The 21,828-nt window shown below is 40.3% G+C and overlaps 2 protein-coding genes and 1 long non-coding RNA gene across 8 annotated transcripts in view; 1 reads left to right on the top strand and 2 right to left on the bottom strand.

Annotated features, from left to right (window-relative positions):
- The first annotated feature begins 2,808 nt into the window (after nucleotides 1-2,808).
- On the top strand, nucleotides 2,809-10,510 carry si:busm1-57f23.1 (uncharacterized protein LOC368621 homolog). Its single transcript, XM_039779835.1, has 6 exons — nucleotides 2,809-2,893; nucleotides 5,788-5,849; nucleotides 6,009-6,230; nucleotides 8,793-8,944; nucleotides 9,073-9,174; nucleotides 10,304-10,510. The coding sequence occupies exons 3-6, from the start codon at nucleotides 6,143-6,145 to the stop codon at nucleotides 10,397-10,399; spliced, it is 438 nt and encodes a 145-aa protein (XP_039635769.1). The 5' UTR covers nucleotides 2,809-2,893; nucleotides 5,788-5,849; nucleotides 6,009-6,142; the 3' UTR covers nucleotides 10,400-10,510.
- Nucleotides 10,511-10,663: 153 nt separating this feature from the next.
- Nucleotides 10,664-13,731, bottom strand: LOC120545481. Its single transcript, XR_005636703.1, has 3 exons — nucleotides 13,469-13,731; nucleotides 11,973-12,043; nucleotides 10,664-10,792 (listed from the first exon to the last, which is right to left on the bottom strand). It is a non-coding gene; the product is annotated as an uncharacterized LOC120545481 (long non-coding RNA).
- A 1,918-nt stretch (nucleotides 13,732-15,649) lies between these two features.
- The window catches only part of rassf6 (Ras association domain family member 6), a 49,407-nt gene continuing 43,228 nt past the window's right edge, over nucleotides 15,650-21,828 (bottom strand). For 5 of the 6 annotated variants that reach the window (XM_039779831.1, XM_039779833.1, XM_039779829.1 and 2 more), the window contains exons 6-11: nucleotides 20,574-20,773; nucleotides 20,287-20,388; nucleotides 18,799-18,849; nucleotides 18,431-18,550; nucleotides 16,403-16,500; nucleotides 15,650-15,999 (exon numbers count right to left, since the gene is read on the bottom strand). In XM_039779831.1, coding sequence (XP_039635765.1) covers nucleotides 15,924-15,999; nucleotides 16,403-16,500; nucleotides 18,431-18,550; nucleotides 18,799-18,849; nucleotides 20,287-20,388; nucleotides 20,574-20,773 — 647 coding nt within the window. In that variant the 3' untranslated portion in view covers nucleotides 15,650-15,923. Of the gene's footprint in view, nucleotides 16,000-16,402; nucleotides 16,501-18,430; nucleotides 18,551-18,797; nucleotides 18,850-20,286; nucleotides 20,389-20,573; nucleotides 20,774-21,828 lie in introns of all 6 variants that reach the window. The other variant, XM_039779834.1, reaches the window with a different exon arrangement.

Genomic DNA, 21,828 nt, shown 5'->3' with positions numbered 1-21,828 from the left:
GAAGGGGAGGAGGCCAGACAAGTCGGCCGCCGCCTCGTTGGAGGAGCCGGCTGTCAATCACCACGTTAAGTGGGCGGGTTCCTAATTGTAAAGGGATTATGGAGGCTGAGCTATCAACACTGATCCCAGGTCTGAGGAATGTTGGGTAGGAAAAAACAGATACAGGCCTCCTGCAGCAGGATTATGATGGTTTAATAGTTGCATCACTTTTCAGGGGAAATGTTGCAGCAAACAGACATGGCAGGGTGGCAAACTGAAATGCAAAACCTACAACAACAACAACAACAAAAACGTTTTAATTAATGCAGTTTTAGTTCATGGTGAAATTATGTACAACATGATCAAACTGTGTATGCATTGGGTTTACCTAGAAAAACCAGTGATTTAACAATGAATTGACTATTACTTTTATATCTTGTCTTTATGATTTTTTTTTTTATTTAATTAATAATGTATTTATATTTATTAATATAATCGTGTTTATTTTGAATCAAGGACAAAGACATTTTTAAATAAGCCAACTATAAGACTTTTTTTTTAGTTTTGATGATGAGTTTTTGCATTAGTTTAAAGGAATACGCCACCGTTTGTTGAAATAGGGCTTATCACGGTCTACCCTGGCTGTAGATAGGTGGGCCAACGCATTTTTTGTCTCAGTGCAAGTAATTAGGTTGTTTTTTTTTGTCTTTTGTTGGCTCATTTTTACTCACAACATGCTAACCGGCAACATAGGATTCCATTCACTACGCTAAGTTAACTAGCAGCGGCGCTGCCAATGTTGCACCGGACTAAAACAATGCATGCACAAAAAATGCGTTGGCCCACCTATCTACAACTAGGGGAGACCGTGATAAGCCCTATTTCAACAAACGGTGGCGTATCCCTTTAAGGAGAGTAGAGGAAAACACTGGTAAGTGATCCAAAAATATTCATGTATTATTTATGTACTGCTAACTAAAGAATAACATTCATTTCAGCCTTCTACTGGTAAGGACAAGTAGCACACAAGGGACAACTTGTGTAAAGCTCATTACAATCAAACAGATCATGGTAGACTAGACTAATAAATAGCTTACTATTTTCACAAAGCTTTTTTTTCCGGGTTTTACTCAGTCATCCAGCTTAATTGTCAATCCTACTTCATGAGACAGGACCCAGATTTATTTATTTATTCATTTATTTATGTAACTCACCTGTTGCATAATGATGCCTACAGAAACACATTAAATCCATTAATGGCTCCAGTGCCCGATGCAATAAACTGGATGACGGTAACATCTCATTATCCAAAGCAATGACCTTTTATCCTCCCTTGTGAATGTAAATGGAGGTGGAAAAAGTCATCTGTCAATGTGATGCAACGCCACATCTCAACATTACCACGGGGGTTGATTCAAAACCTCTCTGGTGCATCGTCAACAGACACTGAGGAGTGTAGGCTTCACAACGGTAAAATGTATTGCAGCGGTGTCATATTGGTTTGAATTCAACTGTACAGGTGTGCCTAAGAAACTATTTTAAGTGGGCAGTGGTGGCCTAATGGTTAAAGAAGCGATCTTGTGACTTACCCGGATAAATAAAGGTAAAAAAAATAAATAAATTGCTCAGTCTTGACTATAAAGTCTTTAGTCTTGCATGATCATTGCACATTTCATACAGATGTCATTCAAAATCTCACTGTGTGTTATAGGTTCAGCAACATGTACTACTCGTTTTTGTATGTCATATACCAAATATAGCCTACAGTACAGTAGATAGATAGATAGATAGATAGATAGATAGATAGATAGATAGATAGATAGATGCAATTAATACAGTACAATACAAGACAATACAATATGATACAATCACAATACAACACAACACAAATGCACTTTTAGAGGAGGGATACAAATACAAATACAGTGAGAATGTGGGCGCCCATGTAGCTCACCTGGTAGAGCAGGCGCCCATATACAGAGGCTCAGACCTTGACGCAGCGGCTTAGGGTTTGAGTCCGACCTGCGGCCATTTGCTGCATGTCTTGCCTGTGCATTTGATCTTTTATATATTATTACTGTAAATTAGTTTTTTAATATACATGTTAAAGTCTGGATAATATATAATATATGTTGTTTGTATATCTGGAGTTGTAACAAAAATAATTTCCCCCTGGGATTATTAAAGTATTTCTGATTCTGATTCTGATGTCTTCCCTCCCTCTCTCCCCCGTTTCCCGTCTACAGCTGTCCTGTCTATTAAAGGCTAAAATGGCCACACAAAAAAAAATACAATGGAAATGCATTGCACAGTAAATAGTTTTACAATGTGATAAATAGAGAAGGTGCAGAGAGGGCATAAGGCAATTATATAGTTATGATTGTAACTAAATATTAGCTACACAAGTACACAGTGGTGTGGAGTGTGGGGGTGCAAAAGATAAGTGCTAGCTTAAAAGTCCAGTTTCCTGACCATAGGTCAATAGAAGTACAATATTATGGCCATAATGATACAAGAAAAATGCCATACAATGATTTGTTTTAAGTGTATTGTAAAATGTACAATTAACAACACACATGACTCTAAAACATGTTTGAAAGAAAAAAATTAAAATAAAAACAGCACACAGCAGTCAAAGCTGCTCTGTTTTGGCTGTTTATTTGTGACGTAACGTTGACCTTTGCCCTGGACAGACTGGAAAAGAAAAATTTGACTGAAAGCTGTGGCAGTTGGTGTCCAGCCCAATCGTCAGGCAAACCACACTGACATCAATTATTCCATTGAAAAGGGGGATTTCCAAATTGAGCAAATCCAGCGAGCCGCTTGCTGAACCATGACCCTGTCAGTTGCAGCTTGGAAGAGTTACAGTTAGTCTCGTTAGGGACAGTGAATACCAACCTGGCCTAAAAGAGAGGTTTGTTTTTTTTTCGCAGTCTTCCTGCATGTTGACTTTTCAGTGTGAATCTATTTACATATTTGTAGTGTTGTATATTATCTTAAAAAATGTAACTTGCCTATTTGTGTTATAATACCTGTGCAATTTAATATAGTAAAGTGTTCAGTATAACCCATCAACAGGCACAACTTTTGTAAAGCTCTAAGTGCTGCATGTTTAGTTAGGCTGTCACAGTGGTTGTTAATTCAAATCTTTTGTACATTTTGAGGCTGTGCAGTGGTGGCGAACATGTGGCTCTTGAGCCGTATGCGGCTCTTTGCCTGCTCCTTTGAGGCTCTTACTGTGTGGCTGGGGGCTGTGTTTTTGGTGGATTTTTTTTTTTTTTTTACTTTTTGAAACATTTCAGATAAGTAAAAAAAAAAGAGCATTTGAATGCATCTGCCAATACATTTGCCAATTATTTTAAAATAAAAAATAATGCAGCAGAGGTTTTTTTTATGGACAGATTCTGCAACCTGAGGAAAGAAAGCAGCCACAGATCACCTTCCTTATTATTAACCCTTTCACTGCTGAATCAGATTGTTTGAAAGCCCCTCTAGTGACAAATGAGTGAAAGAGTGGCCACAACCGAGTACAACCAGACCTAAAAAGGATTGTGGATAACAAAGACTGTCAGGTTTCCCACTGAGTCAATCTAAGTAAGAAAAAAAAAACTATGAAAACTGCTATGTATTATGATTTTCATTAGATCTGGAAGTCACTGTTGCTGTTGTAATGTGGACGTGCATGTTCTTTTTTGGTGCGTGTTTTTTTGTGGCTCTTTATGCTGAACTGGTTGGCCACCCCTCCTGTAGTGTGTGGTGTTGCACCTGCTCTTTGTTTTCCGACTGCCTCTCCATCTGCATGGTTCTGCTCTTTCAGTCTGTCTTTTTGTCTGGCGTCTATCTGCCTGTCCATCTGCCAGTGCCAATGTACCTGTCATTCTGATCCCATCTGCCTATCCTTTGCCTCACCGGCCTTTATCTGTGCTTCCTCCGTCATAGCTGCCAGAGTTTTTTGTATAACATTTAGCTATCTCTATTTATGTTGCATTTACGTCTAACTTCTACATCTCTTATCTTCCACCAAATCCTAAACTGACTAGTTGCTATAGTGCCCCTTCTTGAAATCCAAAATTGTGTACCTGAAAGACAGTGACCATTGAGAAAACTAAACTTACATGCACAACTCTTTGTATGTTTATTATGTTTTTAAATTGGAAATTTACTGCTCATAATGTGTACTTAATGTATTCAAGCTTCCCTGTTATCAAACACAACTAACCATGAAAATCCAGTCACTGAGCCTCGTCAACCCACCTGTTGCATTATGTGATATAGTGTTGCTTCCCCCTGCTGGGACTTCTCACTCATGACACACTGGAGTCGAAACTGTAGGGCAGGAGCAGCAGCAGTGGCAGCAAAAACTGTCCTGTCCTGTTAGTAGTGTCCTGTACACTGTCCTGTGACTCCCAGACACTGTCCAGTGACACCATGACTGTCCCGGGACAGTCAGACACTGTCCTGTACACTGTCCTGTGACTCCCAGACACTGTCCTGTGACTCCATGACTGTCCCGCGACAGTCAGACACTGTCCTGTACACTGTCCTATGACTCTGAGACACTGTCCTGTGACTCCATGACTGTCCCGGGACAGTCAGACACTGTCCTGTACACTGTCCTATGACTCCAAGACACTATCCCGGGACAGTCATGGGAGTCACAGGACAGTTTTGAGTACTTTTTTTATACAGTATCTGTCTGCGGCCAGATTTTGTCACAGCGACAGTGTCACAATAGTGCAAGATGGAGTCCACAAAGCTTTACAAGTGTGTAGTTACGATCGAAATGAAGGCTCACACCATCTTCGGATGGGTGTGGTGTGAGCAAGTGTGCTGGAGCTAGGTGTAGGAAGTAAGGGGCCACACTGTAGCCTTAAAATTTCACGAGGCAATAATATGTCAGGGCTGCCTGTCTGTCAGCTTATTGTGGAGGTCTTCTGCCCCCTAGAATTCCAAACAATCAATTCTTCGGCAGGCAATTGACCAGTGTTTTTGGGTTAAAATTAGGGAGCGTAGCCCTCTCATTTACAGGCATACAATCAACATTTATTAAAATCTGACATGTCAGATTTAGTAGAATCTGACATAATGAATTGTGTGTCCCCATTTATAAAGATGCATTAGAATCGGACATATTGATACATTGCTGTTAGCCATCGCTCTGTTAAAAAGCTGAGGGAGAGGCATCCACAAGAGTCTGCCTTCCTGTCCGTCAGCCACATCTTTATAAGTGAGGACACACAATTAATTAATTCCACTCAGTTCAACTCGCTGACGTTTGTGCATTTATTTCAGTGCTATCAGAATAGCTGAAGCCTTTATCACATAATAACAAATGTTCTTGACAGGATGTTGATGTACCTCGGAACAGTGTGTAATGGGGTTCTGCTGTGTGCTATAGTTTGTACGGTGACTCACCGCCTGCTAAACAAGAGTAACCAGCTGAGTTTGAGTCACGTCTCCACAAAAGTTCACCCTTGTAAAGAAACTGACAAAATGTGCATTCACATATAGACACACACACACACAGACACACACACACACACACACACACTCTCCCACACACACACACACACACACCCACTCTCTCTCTCTCTTTCTGTCACATACACACACCAAAGCTGCTGATGGTTGTTAAATCCCTGCATGACGTCATTGCCAGGCAATTGGGGGGTGTGGTCTTAACTGGTTTGTTTAACATACCAGAGCTTAAATGCAGATCAGCCACGGATATTTACTGACCACACCCTCCCTCTCTCTCTCTCTCTCGTGCTCTCTATCTTTCCTTTTCACTTGCAATATTTCTCTCAGTCTGGCTCACTGTTGCTCCAGCATTCACTAGGTCAAGTCCCATTTTCTTCAATATCAGAAAGGTAAGGAGTTGTAATGTTTCTTTCTTTGTAGCCATTTCTATATCATTTGTCATTTTTGCACTTTCTGGCTCTATTTCTGTATTTTTTCAGTAACCATCTTCAATGTCTCACCTTTTTGTTTTGTTTTACTGCTTCCTCCGTGGACCCAAACACCATCAGTTTGTAGGACGCCTGCGAGTTGATTGGCAAGTGGTTCAGTTCACTTAAGTGTCCTGCTCATCTGAAGCCTTTTTGTGGAGATCCATCTTCCACCAGTTTTCCCCCTTTGTTGGCGAGCCCAGCCCGGTTAGAAGATGTATCTCCCGCTGGCAGTGGTGATATGTCTGTCAGCTATCCAGCTGTGTTTGGGAGATCAGCCTGTGGAGGAAGTCGTGACAAAAAGTAAGTACTGATATGGATAAGAAATAGGAGTGTGGAAATGGCGAGTTACAGGGAGGCAAGCAAGATAAAAAAAAAATAGATATTGCAGGACAGAGATTAAACTGAGCTACTCTGTTTCTGAGTAATTTCTTTGGGAGAGCAGACTTCGTAGGTTGATATCACGTTTTGAAAAGTGGTGACAGAATTGATAAAGGAGTAAACAACAAGAAACAAATAACCAATTTCTTTTTTCTAAAACACATTTGAAGAAAGAAATGATAGGTATCTTTAAAGCTCCACAAATACTAGCTACAACTACTTACACTGCCCTGATGTCATTACCCAGGAGGTTACACTACATATTATTTATATATTCATTATAATTACTATAAACTATTTATTGTTGTGATCCAGATGAGAGAAAGGGGCTTTTGACACTTTTCTATTTTGTGCTTATTTGAAATATGTACGACAAATTGGTATGAAATAGTCATTTCCTGATTTATCTCCTGAGTGCCCCAATAATTGGATCTGTGGATAAAAGAAAATACAAGTTAAGTCTAGAAAGACCAAGGGAAGCATGCAATTCTGACAAAAAGGCAATATAAACAAGTGTCATTGAGATTCTAATATTGAACATACCATGCAATGTGTGTTGAGATAACGTAGACAATGCAGCGAGAAAAGAGTGAATAATATTACAACAGAGAATAACTTTGTGCTGTGTACACACTCTTTTGCATAAGGATATACATAGGAACAAAACAGGTTGATTGACAGGACAATGCAACTATGCAACAATGACAGCAGCGTGGGCATCTGAGTCAGAATCATGACTAACAATTTAGAGACCATGCCAAAACAAAAGAATTACAGATTGAACTTTGTGTGTTCACATGCCATTTCAAATACTATGAAATGACACAAAGAAACAATTTCTATAGCACTTTACAGACAAACCATAAGATAAAACATCGAAAATACTCGAATTAGTATGCGTATACTCTATTTAAATAAAAGACAGAAGATATAAACATCATATCAACAAAATTAGGCAACAACTCAAGGTAATGAAGGAAACCAGCTAGTTTATTTCTAAAAGCTGGTGTACTCCCATCTGACCACTGAAACAAATGTGGAAAGTAGGCCTATGTGTAATACTGAAAAACATGCAGCACTACTAATGTCTTGTATGAGCAGACTACCTAGGCCTGGCTATATAGTGTCAAGTTAAGCAATAAAATGATTCAACCTAAAATGATTTCAAACAACTAAAAGAAGTGTCTGCCTGTATGACATATTGGCAACATAAATAGGTCACTCGTGTACTCAGTGTGTAGACGGTGACTGTGTACTGCTGTCTGGTTGGTACAGTGAGTCAGAAGGTTTGGCTTTGCCAGCCGTCTGGGAAATACATCATTGGTCAGATGCTATTTCATTTGGCAGAATGGAGTTTGGTTTGGGAGTGTTTGGAAATGAAAAATAATCTCTCAGTGGCACTCGGTACCAATTTACCAAATATGTCTGTGGCTTCGGTTAATTAAATGGTTTTACTGAGCAGATAAATCTTCTGGTTGGTTCAGCTATGTACTGTATACTGTGAATGATACACAGGATCAAACAGAAATAGCCTAGATGTACATATTTGTCATGTCATGACTGTGTTGCTCTTTCCATTTACATTCACATTTGGCGTAATAGCGATGTTTAACTTAAGCAAATAAGTTAAACATGACTCCAATGGAACAATCAGTCAGTGTTATGATCCTGCGTATTTCCATTTGGGGTTTTTATGCTCCTTCATCCTGAAAATTTGCTGTTACAGTCCAGAGCACCAAAACCCTGGAGTCCATTTTACTCTTAATACTACCAAAACTGCTTTACAACTCTGCCAACCCTCAATCATCAGGTCACAAATAAAGCAGTTTCTCTAGGAAAGATCATTTATATATAGATTGAGCACGTTAGCATGCTGATGTCACCATATTGATGTCATCATGCTGACGTCACCATATTGTTGTCACCATGCTGACGTCACCATGCTTGTTTGTACTTTCTCATGCAGATAATCGGTGCCGTCATTAAAATTGCTTTGATTTTTGTTTCAAGCGTATCTCCGGTAGCAACTAAACGTTGGTTGAAATTCCTGTTTTTGCTACAAAACAATTGCTGCAGGTTCCAGCCACACCCTGTTAAGCAATGAATAAGTAATGAATGAATAGTTTCACCATGCATTGTAACCCAATAATACAATAAAGTTGGGCGTGTTCAGAAGTGCAACAGACTACACCCTAAGCCAATAGACTTGAACCTTTCAACCTTCTGTGTTGTTGTATCGTGCAAACATGGTTTCCCGTCATAGACTTAATGTGGAGTTGCTTTTTAAAAGGCAAATTATGTAAGATGCAAAATATGTAGAATAAACCATGATTCTATGTGTATGAAATGGTGCTGTGCCACTGTAATGTCTGCTATTTGATTGAGAACATAGAGTAGGCCACATGACACTTCATTTTTTATAATTGCCCTAATTAATGCAACTATGTAACATGTACCTTGTGTCTGTGTTTAATTTCCTCATAGAGAAAGTGACTCCCCTGGGTGGCTGGTTTGAAAGGAATCCAGAGTCAGCGGAGGTTCAGGAGGCAACTAAACATGCTGTGGAGATGTTCAACACATACTCCAAGAGCAAGAATATGTTCAAACTGGTCTCCATCACCACCGCTCAGTCTCAGGTTAGATTCATCTTTCAGAAACAAAGGAACTCCCATGCAACACATCATGTCACTACCATGCAATCCTATTATAGCTTGACACCATCTAATATAGTTCTGTCCTCTGTCCACTCATCTTGTTACTATAGGCGACCAATGTGATCAACTTTAAGATTGATGCGGTCATGGTAAAAACCAAGTGTCTCAAGGCTGAAAACCATGACTTTGACAGCTGCAGGCTGGTGAAAAAGGTACATTTGTTTTAACGCCTGCGTTCCTATTAGAGGATGGATACCCGAGCCGAGTCCGTCGGGACCCGACGGGCCGGGTTCGGACAGATATTTAGAAATTATGTTCAGGTTTGGGTTGGGCTCGCTCACATCAGCGCGATAAGGCATTGAACATTTTAAATTTAAAAAAGCTTATTATGTAGGTGCGCGCCTGTGTTAACGTGCGCTTGTTTCCCCGTGTGCGCTGATGCGCTCATCTGTTGACATTTCCGAATGCCTTCCTACAGTTGCTTAATAAAAGCTGGCTTTCCACACACACAAACGTACATGTGTCATTAGTATGAAAAAAAAAAGAGATTTTATCTATGCTAGGGCATAAATATCTTAATGCTTGTTGGGCTCGGGTCGGGTTAGGTTACTGCTCTTTTGGACGCAGGCCGGGCTCGAATAGAAAAATGTGGCCCGATCCGCACTCTAGTTCCTATGTGTTAAAGACGTTATGTTCAACTCAGCAATAATTCTGTTTCACACAGTTTTAAAGATAAGCAACACATTAATGTGAATGCTTTTCTGTCTTATAATCTTTTATGGTATAATGACTGAATATGACTTATTTACGGAAGCCCTGAGAGGTAAGTGAGAAAAAAAATAATTGGTGAACCATTCTCTAAGTCTGATAGTCTGTCCTGATTTTGCCAGAATAATAATCTTTACTAGAAATAAATTTCACTTCACCGCACTCCATCCTCTTGTGGCCGAATAGAGTATTACAACACTTCAAAGTGATTAACCTGGCAAAACTTCTCTTTTTCACCCATTCTTAAAGCAACAATAGAGAACTTTTTCCACGTCACTCCCCCTACAGGTTGGAAGCGGAATTGTCCATTACATTACATTATGCAAGTTTGCCAGATCGGGTAGCGCAAGCTGTAGTTCCAATGAGACAACCTGTAGGGGGACCGAAGAGGGAAAAGTTGCTTTAAGTCGTAAACACAGGAGAGAAAACAATTTAGCTCAGACTCAGAAAATGTATCGTCTCTTATTTGCCTCTCAAAGCTTCCATACCTATTGCCGTTGACGGTACGTTAGATTTTGGAGATTTCCTCGATTCATTCAAATGTTATAGTTATTGTTGTTTCCTCCTCCGCAGCATTTGAAGTGCCGCTTTGTGGTGACTTTCAACCCTCGCAACAACGAACACGAGCTGCAGACATACAAGTGCAGGAAAAATGTGGACAATGTTTAATTAGTTTTTTTTAGTTTAGCTGTATAGCTTTGACTACATCATTGTAGTTTGATACAATGTTGATGGGTTTTTTTCTGAACCCAGTCTCAATAAAAGTTGTTTGGAAATGAGTTTTGTTACCATAATGTAAAGATTATTTGCGGTTTGCAGCTTCATATTTTTTATTCATTTATATTATGGTTTTGTATTCTTTCAAAGATATAAAAAAATGTTTTGCTTACGTGAGGGATTAAAAAAAATCAAGAGTGGTAAAGAACATGAATTTCTACATCAGTTTTTTATTTAATTGCTGGCATTTTTACATACATGAATCAACAATATGATTACACACATTGCCACTCATAACGTTTTGGAGTTATCTTGTGAAAGCTGTCTTCATTTTCTTTCAAATTTCTAAAAAAAGATTGATAGAAGATCAGTTTAACAAAGAAAACAACAAATAACACAGTTTACCTGCATTGTGACTTCAAAGCATAAATGTGTTCCCATAATTCAAACCTTTAAAAAGTCACACAGACAAAAGATGCAGGGACGTCACCCAATGGTTTAAGTACCATCGTGTGGCGTTTTGGTTTAAGTAGTTCTAATGACGTTCATTCAATCAAGCAGAAAAGTCTTAACACATGCTAAAAGCATGTCAGGAGACACAACGTTATATTGTACTATATCTTTAAACATGTATATACTTAATGGTATAGTGGAGGATTTTCCCGAATTTTAGAAAAGAACCGCCCTCTCTACTTTTTGAAAAAATGCACATGCGCAACACTCTACCTGCTCCCGAGAAGGAAAGTCCTATAAAACGTGTGCACGGTTTACAAGTTGCTGTCGGCATGGTTCATACAAGCCTACTTTCCAAAAGAAGATTTGCACTTTTTCACAAATTGAGATGTTTACCGTGTCTGTGCGGTGCGTGACTTGTGCCAGGGCTAGCATCGCTAATCATAGCTTACATCAGCTTTTACTAGCAGTGATTTTAATTTCTCCAAATAGCGTGCCAAACTTTACCTGTCGAGTAGAAACTTTGCGACTGAGGCATCAGGGGAAGCCCAACCTGTGCTTTTAGCGCACGCCAGCGTGTGAAACATTCTCCCAAAAACACTCTGGTCTTGTTTTTTTCTTCAGAGGCCTTTCTCTTCTTGTCATACAATTCGTAGACACTTTTTCTCTTGCGACCCTCAGACATTTTGAAAAAACACGGTGAGAACGGCGAGCTTCAATGACTGGCTGAAACCATAGCTCAAGCTCACCACACATATACACCTGAAAGCTAGGGACGTGCACGTACGGCGGCCTTACGTATCCATATCACTAGAATGATTGACAACTAGGAGGACCAATAGTCTTGATGATCCACCCGGAAAAAGGAAATCCTCCACTATACCTTTAATGCATTCATATAACGAAATGAAATAAACAACGGAAAATTGTCCTCGTTAATGTTGCGTATAAAATTGCTGGAATATAGTATAATATAATAACACAAATTTACCAACAACATGAGAAAACAAATACAATAAAAATATAGTATCTAGCTAACAATAGCACTGTTAATGACATTAAGAGATGTTACCTTCCGTAATGAATAACAGAAGACGTGTTCAAGTTGTTGGTGTCCATTTTTTTGGAAGTTAAAGGCATTTTCTGTAGAACAAAACAATGGTTAATATACTGTATATCAGTGGCGTAGGCAGAAATAGTATTTTGGGTGGGCCAGTACAAAAGTGAGTGGGCCATTTTCAAAAAGACTAGCAAATAGAAAGCAAAAGAAGTAGCAAATATTTACACATTTGAGTGTACATGAATGAGCCTCAAAGTTATCTTATTTAAAATGTTGGGCTCAACCTCACCTACCTCTAAGGATCATTGAGAAAAGAAATAGTCTAAAAGGGGGAATACCCCAGCAACACCAATGAACCGTTTTAAAATATAACAATGAAGTTGTTCCTCTTTTGACCCTTCTAAATTATCCATACAGTAAAATAAGATTACATTTCCAAGTTTCTTTTTCTCTCATAAAGTTACGACTTTATTTTTTTGAATATTAGCCCCCTGACTCTATAATATATTTTTCTTTTACCTACAATGGCCCTTATGTGCTGTTGTAGGCTACTAAAGAGACAAAGAAGGCATAATCAGTCTTGGCCTTACATGTATTTTACCTTCACATACATGTTTTCTAAACTCTCATCTACACATTTAATATTATTAGGAATGTACTAGTCTATATCGACGACTTTCCACTTCCAGGATTGTTCAGGTGCCGGATGTCCATTACCTTCCACTTTCTTTGTGTTGGAATTTTAAACTCCGGTGGATTTCTGAGGACTATGGTTAATTGCTCCTCAGATCTCTGCAGGGTAAATCCAGACAGCTAGCTAGACTATCTGTCCAATCTGAGTTTTCTGTTGCATGACTAAAACAACTTTTGAACGTACACACGTTCCACCAAAACAAGTTCCTTCCTGAGGCTATTTTGCTGAGGCACCATTGCTCCGTCCGGTGGTTAGCACCACCCAAGATGATTGGGATTGGTTTAAAGAAATGCCACTAAACCAGAGAACGTTTTTCTCCCATCCCGGAATGTTGTGTGGACTAGCCAGACCCTAGTCTAGAAGATCTGGCAAAGCGAGACTAGCGGTCCTTGGCGGGCTTCACAAGGAAACTCTATCCTTTAATAAAACAACCAATTGCCATTTATTCTCAATGGGTCATTCATCATGTCAGAGGAAAATTAGACTCAGTGCTGCTGGGTAATATGAGGCTGTCTGGTGGGCTGGCAAGTGTTTAAAAAGTCTATGCCACTAAACAGCCCAGGCACCACCGCGCACTACACCATTATTTCATTACAATGACAGGGTTTTCCACTTGTAAGCAGTTTCCTGTTTTACACACACACACACACAACTCCTGTTTTTATGGCTGCCTCGTTTGATCAAATGGAAATAATCTAGATTTCTGGTGAGTCATTTGCGACGCATTTCTCCAACACTCAACCTGGTTAAATCTGGTCGTAAGGGTTAGCAGCTATCTCAGCATCAAAGCAGATAAGAAAAAATTTTGCTTTACTGCATTCCTTGGAGAGCATCAGAGGTCAGCAACAAGCAGTCAGTCAGCAAAGGCAAAGTCCACACGGGGCCAGGCAAACAAAGACAACAAACAAGAGCAGAGGTTGAGCGTCTGTCATAGTGTGATTGGTTATGTCGGTGGCATGGATTCTTAATTTCCCACGAAGCTGCTCGTGGTTACGTGCCAGTTAATCTTTTCATCTCCAATCCTGTCTGTGTTTGTGAGAAGTGGCGCTGTCCTGAGTTGAAAGCCTACTTTACGGCTTTATTATCGAGTTAAAGTGATGGTTCGGAGTAATTTACCCTAGGGTCCTTTGCACCATGACCTCGAGCCAAACACCCCCCCAGAAGCTTTTTTCACCTGGGCGAGTTAGCGTAGAGTAGCGTAGAGTAGCGTTAGCCGCTGAATAGCTTAGCGCGGGGCTAATGGACCCACGTTTGTATCTCTTAAATGACCCCACTAATAATGCCCGAAATGATACCAAAGGTCTACACTAGTGTATATAGGTTATGCTCTCATAAAACGATGGATTGGAAAGTTTGTAAGTACACCAGAAGTTTATGTAAATAACACTTGCCTGCTGGCTTCTGCTCTCTGCTGTTGTTCTTTGCTGCTGTGAGACGAGTGCTTAGGGACATCTACAAATTACAACACCGAAAAGAGATGCAACAAAAATATTTTTTAATTTAACTTATTTTTTAAAGTAAGTGCTGTAATATAACTAGCAGGAGACAAGTAATAATTGAGGTAAGTTTGGAGACATTACCTTATTTAATCATTAAATTAATACATATTTTTGTTGTATCTCTTTTCGGTGTAGTAATTTGTAGACAGCCCTAAGCACTCGTCTAACTGCAGGTAGCAGCAGCAGCAACAGAGAGCAGAAGAGAGCAGGCAAGTGTTCATAAACTTCTGGTGTACTTACAAACTTTACAATCCATCGTTTTATGAGTGCATAACCTATTTGTACTATTGTAGACCTTTTGTATCATTTCGGGCATTATTAGTGGGGTCATTTACGAGATACAAACGTGGGTCCATTAGCCCCTGCGCTAAGCTATTCAGCGGCTAACGCTACTCTACGCTAACTGCCCAATGTTAGACCCAGGTGAAAAAAGCTTCTGGGGGGTTGTTTGGCTCGAGGTCATGGTGCAAAGGACCCTAGGGTGAATTAATCCGAACCATCACTTTAATAGGCGTGTGTGTCGGCCGCTGTCCATTTCCTAAGGTTCTGAAATCCAAACATTTTTTGTACTACTTTTTTTTAAAGGGTGTGCACGTGTGAGCACCCACAGAGGAAAACATAAATCGGCGCTTATGAACAAGAGCAGATGCTGGAGTGCTAAGGCTTTGGAGGCCCAACAGGTGATCTGGCAGGGAGTAGGTTCTGGGTGGCTGTTATATAGGTGCTGGGTGGGACTAATAAGGTAACGATGAGCAGGTGTGTAGGTGGATGTGTGAAGGTGGACAGCTGGTGGAAAGAGAGGGAATGACGGCTTTGAGTAAGGGGAAGAGAGAATGGCTGCGTCTCATAGCCCTTGCTTGATAGCTCCTCAACTGAACCGGAAGTTGTTCCATGCCTCCTCGGTGAAGGCCGTATCAAAGCGGTTATTTCTGCCCCGAGGACCGAGGAGCGAGCATCGAGGAGGGATCATCGAGGAGCTATTAGCCGAGGATACACAAGAGCAGCCTTCCCGGAAGCCATGCAGCCGAAGGAGTTGCTAACTCCGCCCACACAGCTGACGTATTCATGTGACGCTTCAGAGGAAAGGACGTATCATCCCCCTACAACACATTTGCTCGTTGCCTCTCTCCTCCCATGATTTCCTCGCTCCCGCGTCTCCTCGGTGGGAGGGTCTAAGACGCGAGGAAGGGAGGTGAGTGGAGGACTCGAGGAGGCAAATCTAAGGGTTAGGAGATGCAGCGAATGTCTGAGGCAGCACGGAGGGGGACACAGGTTTTGTCTTTATGACAAAATTAAGCACATCTTCTCATGTCAAGGGTAACTATATATTTCAAGACTTATTTCCACTGTGGTCCTTGATGACCAGGTAACACTTTCAAATTAAGCCATATTTACATTCAACATTTGTTTATGTGTATAGAATATTTCACTGATTCTAACTAACCTCTGAAAAAATTCATACTTCCCAAACAGAAAGCACAAAACATAAGAAGTCATGCTGGTCCCGCAACATATATTTAATAATAAACACTAATTTACAGTTATTTACAGCTGTTTCTTATAAACATATGTTGTACTTATTTTACAGATTAAAAACATGTAAGAAAAAAAATATAATGTGAATAAATGAATACAAATGATAAAAGTGACCCAGTTTGTAAGACTTGCAAATGAACCATGTATTTTGACAGTACGTCAGGTAGGTGGTATTTGTAGCATTCTCCACAGCTACTCCTTCATCCTTACAGTGATGCTAGAGCCGGTCAGTCGTCAGACGCTGGTCTCAATGTGAGGCGACATCTTAGAGGTCAGCATGTGGGACAGGAGTCTATGCTGCTGGTGGTACCTGACACAAACACACACACACACACACACACGGACACACACACGGATGGACGGACACATGAGTGAGCTGCAAATTTACTGCCATAGAAGCGGTACTACAGGGTTTTTGTTTCCAAACACTTTAAAGTGAATATAGTCTATGTACATCTGTTTGTGGGAGGATGAAGTCATGCAAACTGGGGCACTGAACTGCACAGCGTCAAACTGCATGAGTGATTGGTTGTGCATGAAGATGTTGCCGTTTCATATTGTGAGTTTAACGCCTGAAAGTCTATAACCAAACACTTTATTCCACCGCCTTTAATTTACATAATGCACTGTAAAATTTCCTCATGACGAGGTCAACTCTCTTACAATCAATTCAAGCTAAAGGCATCCTTTAAGGCATAAGATCATATACTGACTTGTTAATGACTCTCTGTATCTCTCTGTTCTCCTCCTCTCGGAGTTTCAGTAGAACCTGCTCCAGGATAGGAAGCTCCAAGTTCAGATACTGGGCTACCTGAGAGGAGATGAGATGAGAGGAGAGGAGAGGAGAGGAGAGGAGAGGAGAGGAGAGGAGAGGAGAGGAGAGGAGAGGAGAGGATGAAGTAAATCAAATCTGTAATAGGGTAATATTAAGATTGTGGCAAATAAACTAAGACTAGACTAAGACTAAAATAGCAAACTCAAAGACACTACCATATATGCTCTCACAATCACAATTATAAACACTAAAACAAATAATTATTATTCAGAGGGACATCTTTATTTGCAATGTAAATGTAAATGAATGAAATGTACTGTAACTCTCTTCTGTTTTATTTTAATATAAGATGGAGAAAGGCACAATCCTAATAACTAATACTTTCAAGTTGATTCATACACCAGCTTTAATACATTAATTGAATCTAAACAACTATGAAATACTAAATCCAGGGTATAATTTTTCTCTGATGCACTCGAAGATGTGTTTACATTACTAGAGGTTGAATTGAAATTAAAGAGACCTTCATTTTCTGTTCTGAAAAGACGGCTTTTTTTTTATGGACAAAGCCCATCAGTTCAGACCAAAGATTCGCGACGAGACGACTTGAAACTTGCAACCTCTTGCAACGAGCCGGTCTGCAGCGTTCTGAAACCTGCCAGTGCACACTAATGTGACGAGTATCATCAGAGTATCATCTCCATGGCAACGATTCGATTTAGACCCTTTTTAAAAAGGGGCTCAAACCGAACGCAGTTTTGGCCAATCGGAGGCGGTTGTGCCAGACTCCGAGTCTCGCTCTAATCTGTCAGAGGGAGAGCAGGAGTGCGGTTGTGAAGTTTAACGATGGTCGTCCCCAGAGAAGAAGTTAGTAATTTCATGGCGCAGATTACAACCCAAATTGAAATGTAAGCAACTAAAATTGCGGAATGTTACAACATTGGGTTACATTTTACTTGAAGGTACCTACATAAGAGTGACATGGCACTGTCATGAACGTGTCATAAACATTATAAACGAGTCAACCATTTATTATTAAAGTGTCATTCGTTTTTGTCACGACAAGTTATGGTTAGGGTTAGGGTTAGGGTTCATGTGTCATGACTGTGTCATGACAGTGTCATGTGTTCATGACACTGCTGAGACAGACCGGTTTAGACCGCTGCAACTTTTCGTTCTAAAACTGTTTTGTCTCGTCCTGAATCTTTGGTCTGAACTGGGCTTTAGTCTCTTTCTATTGTACATGTGAATACACTTCAAGCACTTCTGTCATTGTAGATTCTCACTGAAGGCATCAAAACTATGAATGAACACATATGGAATTATGTACTTAACAAAAAAGTGTGAAATAACTGAAAACATGTCTTATATTTTAGATTCTCCAAAGTAGCCACCCTTTGCTTTTTTATTAATAAGGGAAAAAATTCCACTAATTAACCGTGACAAAGCACACCTGTGAAGTGAAAACCATTTCAGGTGACTACCTCATGAAGCTCATTGAGAGAACACCAAGGGTTTGCAGAGTTATCAAAATTGTAAAGGGTGGCTACTTTGAGGAATCTAAAATATAAGACATGTTTTCAGTTATTTCACACTTTTTTGTTAAGTACATAATTCCATATGTGTTCATTCATAGTTTTGATGCCTTCAGTGAGAATCTACAATGTAAATAGTCATGAAAATAAAGAAACACATTGAATGAGAAGGTGTGTCCAAACTTTTGGCCTGTACTGTACAATAGAAATGTATGTGGCCAGACAATTTAAATTCTTGCATGTCAAATATTCACATTCCAGATGAAGGATTCTTCTGTCGTTAAACTCAAATCAAACTGCACCGACATACATGGATGCAACGTCTTTTACTAAATCAATAAATCTTCCAGTACTGGTGTTAGAAAATGCTTGACGTGTTTTTGGTCTGGTCTCTACGTTAGTCCCTTGGGAGGCAGGGTTAGAACACTCACATCGTTGCTGACTTCTTCTTCGTCCATGTCGATCAAAAAGATCTTCATGATGTCATCAGAGGGTCCCTGTAGTATGCGCTCCCATAGTGGCTGGTCCTTGTTACTGAGCTTCCTCTTTTCGACATCAGGCGCCAGACGCCGCACACACACACACACACACGCAGCACACACAGCACACACACACACACACACACACACACACACACACCACACACACACACACACACACACACACACACACACACACACACACACACACACACACACACACACACACACACACACACACACACACACAATCAGTGAATCATCGTAATTGCCGTCTTCCAGCGTCTGATTATGTCATCGACTGTGTAACAAACCATACCTCCACTCTGGTGAACACAGTACAGAGCAAACTCCTGGGGATCGTTCATTATCTGGAGGATGAACACACAAGACAAATATTCAAACATCTATCGTAAATCCTTATTCTCGTTTGCCAATTAAGGTCTATTATTCTATTACGATGATTTCATAAATCACATTACTTCACAGCCTATAAATCCCTGTTTTTTTTTTCCTTAAAAAGATGTTGCATGAGTACTTTTTTGAACAGCCCAAACATAATTGATTCTATTTCTTGCACATATCTGTGTAATCTATAATACATGGATTAAGCACATAATTTGCAAAATTAACCCCAATTCGGTGAGCTCTAATTCATATTCATTAACTGATTAACCCTGTCCGAACATGAAAGAATGATCAGCTCCTTCACCAGCACCGTCAAAGCTAACTGTAATACATTCTGTGTAATTCTTACTTTCATCAACAGTCAAATAAATACTGTATTCCATGAGGAATTCTAAGTAATGACAACAACACTGTCGGCGCGTCCACATGACGCAAGCCTTCGGTGATCGCGCACAATCCCCACCCCTCCTACACGCAGTGCTAGTAGCGCTTATCCCATCAAATCAAGGACACGGAGAATTAAAAACACATGTTGGACTCTTCAGAAGAGGTAATTATCTTGTAATTTTGATGTCCTGTGTGTGTCCATGTGCTCTACCAACTGAGCTAACCCAGCCATTTTGGCGTCATATTTAGACGCGCTTGGTCAGGACTCTTGGCATCACTTTTTGGCGCTCTGGGTCGGGACGTACGTTTAACTGACATGCGGCACGAGAAAGGAACAGTTAGGTTTAGGAAAAGATCTTGGGTGGGGTTAGAAAATGTACGTTTCAGTGGCACGCGGGACAAGAACGGGACACAAACCCTGATCTCCTGGGAAAGTCCTGTGTTGTTTGACCCATCCACCACCCTAACCTACCGTCTTACGGGGATTTTAGGTCTTTCATACTACTCTCTTATCTTACAGCGCAGCGGTCAAGCTGCTGCTATGCCTGGTGCGTCCAATAGAGAAGCTAAAGGGTGATTTACTGTGAGATACTGACCAAGGGTCAGTATCTCACGAGTTGGGAGTGAGAACGGGTATGGCAAAACGCATCACTGGAGCTTCTGCGCTCGATTGTCGCCGGACTACACCATTTTGTAAACATAGCCGTAATGAGAAATACAGAGAGAGTTGTGTGGAGCTGATAGGCTTAATTAGCTTTCAACTCATTTGGCAATGGGCCGAATGTAACGGACGTTCATTCCTGTAATATAAAATAATCGCGCACTAATAGCTTTAATCCTGTGAATGTCTACTTCTGAGAAAGTCCATTTAAGTCTGTTTAAACTAGATAGAAAAGAATGCAGTGGCTCATACATACTTTTGATTAAAATGACATCACCGCGATGCACGTTAGTGCCGTTGACTACGTCACTGTTTTTCTCCTGCACTTTGAAGAGCGTGTACAAAAGCTCACCTTGAACTTGGTTAGTAGCTGTTCAATGACCTGGTTTGTGTTCATACTGCTGGAGATGCGAACTTTAGTTGGTGTGCCGAAGGATGGGGTGAAGATAGCGGTCTGCAGACAATGAGAGACGGGTGAGTTACAGTGCGGATGGGAGTGAGGGAAAACTAGTGACATGTGTTACATGGAAAAGGAGGGGAGGGTTGAGCTAGACAGGAAGAGAATGATAAAAGAGAGATGAGGAATCGATGAAAACTAGGTACAAGTCATGGGGGGGGGGGTATTGAGCAGAAACCTACCTTATAGTTATAGAAGTGTCCATTGATTGAAAAGCGATGCTGTCTTTCCTTCTCTATTTGTGCTGCTGACTTCCCCCTACCCCTCCTCCTCTTGACCAACGAGGCGTCACTCATACAGCGAAACAGGTTGGACTCCGCCTCCAGCTCCGAGTTCTTCCGCCTCAGAGGACGCAATGTGGTCGTCTCATAAACAGCTGGGCCTAAAATAGCGGTGGATAGATTTATTTGATAATTTAAAATCATAATTCGAAAATGGGTTGGGTCATTCTGCACAATGAGGATTTCAACTTTTGGTACTTTTAGTACGTTTTGCGGATGAAATGTTTGTATAATATATAAATATGTTTTTTATATGTTCTTTATTTATTCATATAAAATATAAAAAAGAAGAAATATCTAATAACACAATAAAATGCACAGATGGGATAAAAAACAACAACATAAGGGCTTGTCAAAGGAACCCACCTAACAATGCCATTAAATACAGCTGTACATGCTGCCACACAATTGCAAATGAACAGAAATAGTTTTTAAAATATTTAAAGTAAAGAAAATAATAAATTCCAGACAAGGGGTACTACAAATATATTGAATGTAGGACTTGTAATTAAGCGTTAATACACTGTGGGATTGCTTTTTCTTAAAGCGCCGATATTATACTCGTTTTCAGGTTCATAATTGTATTTTAAGGTTGTACCAGAATAGGTTTACATGGTTTAATTTTCAAAAAACACCATATTTTTGTTGTACTGCACAGCTCTCTCTCACTGCTGCAGATCCTCTTTTCACCTGGTTTCTGTTTTAGCTACAGAGTGAGACATCTTTTCATCTTCTTCTTCTGTACTATCTTTGATTGCACTCGCACATGCTCAGTAGCTCAGATGTAGAGCATGTCAGCTAGCTAGCTCCATAGAAGTAAAAGTCACTTACAAGTCAGGATTAGCTGGGAGACTTCTAAATGAGGGAGCACATGTAAGTAGTTCTTTTGTATATTATGGTGAACTTGTGTGTGTTGTAGCAGTGCTTTGCTATTGAGAAAGAGGTACCATGCTAGTGTTAGCATTAGCGTTAGCATGCTAACGCTAATGCTACGAGCTAACGGTTGCGGTTAGCCAGCTCGTTTCGGATTGTGACGTCACAGTCCGAGCCGATTTTGAACAGCTCACTAGGAGACTGAAGGCAGAACACATTCAGAAACCGTATCTCACTCAAAACAGCATGGATGGATTTTTTTCAAAGTTTGTATGTGTGTGGA

This window comes from Perca fluviatilis, chromosome 17 (genome assembly GCF_010015445.1).
Source record: "Perca fluviatilis chromosome 17, GENO_Pfluv_1.0, whole genome shotgun sequence".
Classification (NCBI taxonomy): domain Eukaryota; kingdom Metazoa; phylum Chordata; class Actinopteri; order Perciformes; family Percidae; genus Perca; species Perca fluviatilis.
This window is presented reverse-complemented; position numbering and strand designations above follow the sequence as displayed.

Excerpts from the sequence above, each read along its gene's own strand:
- si:busm1-57f23.1 (XM_039779835.1), top strand. The coding sequence starts at position 6,143 with ATGTATCTCCCGCTGGCAGTGGTGATATGTCTGTCAGCTATCCAGCTG. Across the intron at positions 6,231-8,792 it reads GGAGGAAGTCGTGACAAAAA|AGAAAGTGACTCCCCTGGGT; the intron begins GTAAGTACTGAT and ends ATTTCCTCATAG. Across the intron at positions 8,945-9,072 it reads TCACCACCGCTCAGTCTCAG|GCGACCAATGTGATCAACTT; the intron begins GTTAGATTCATC and ends TTGTTACTATAG.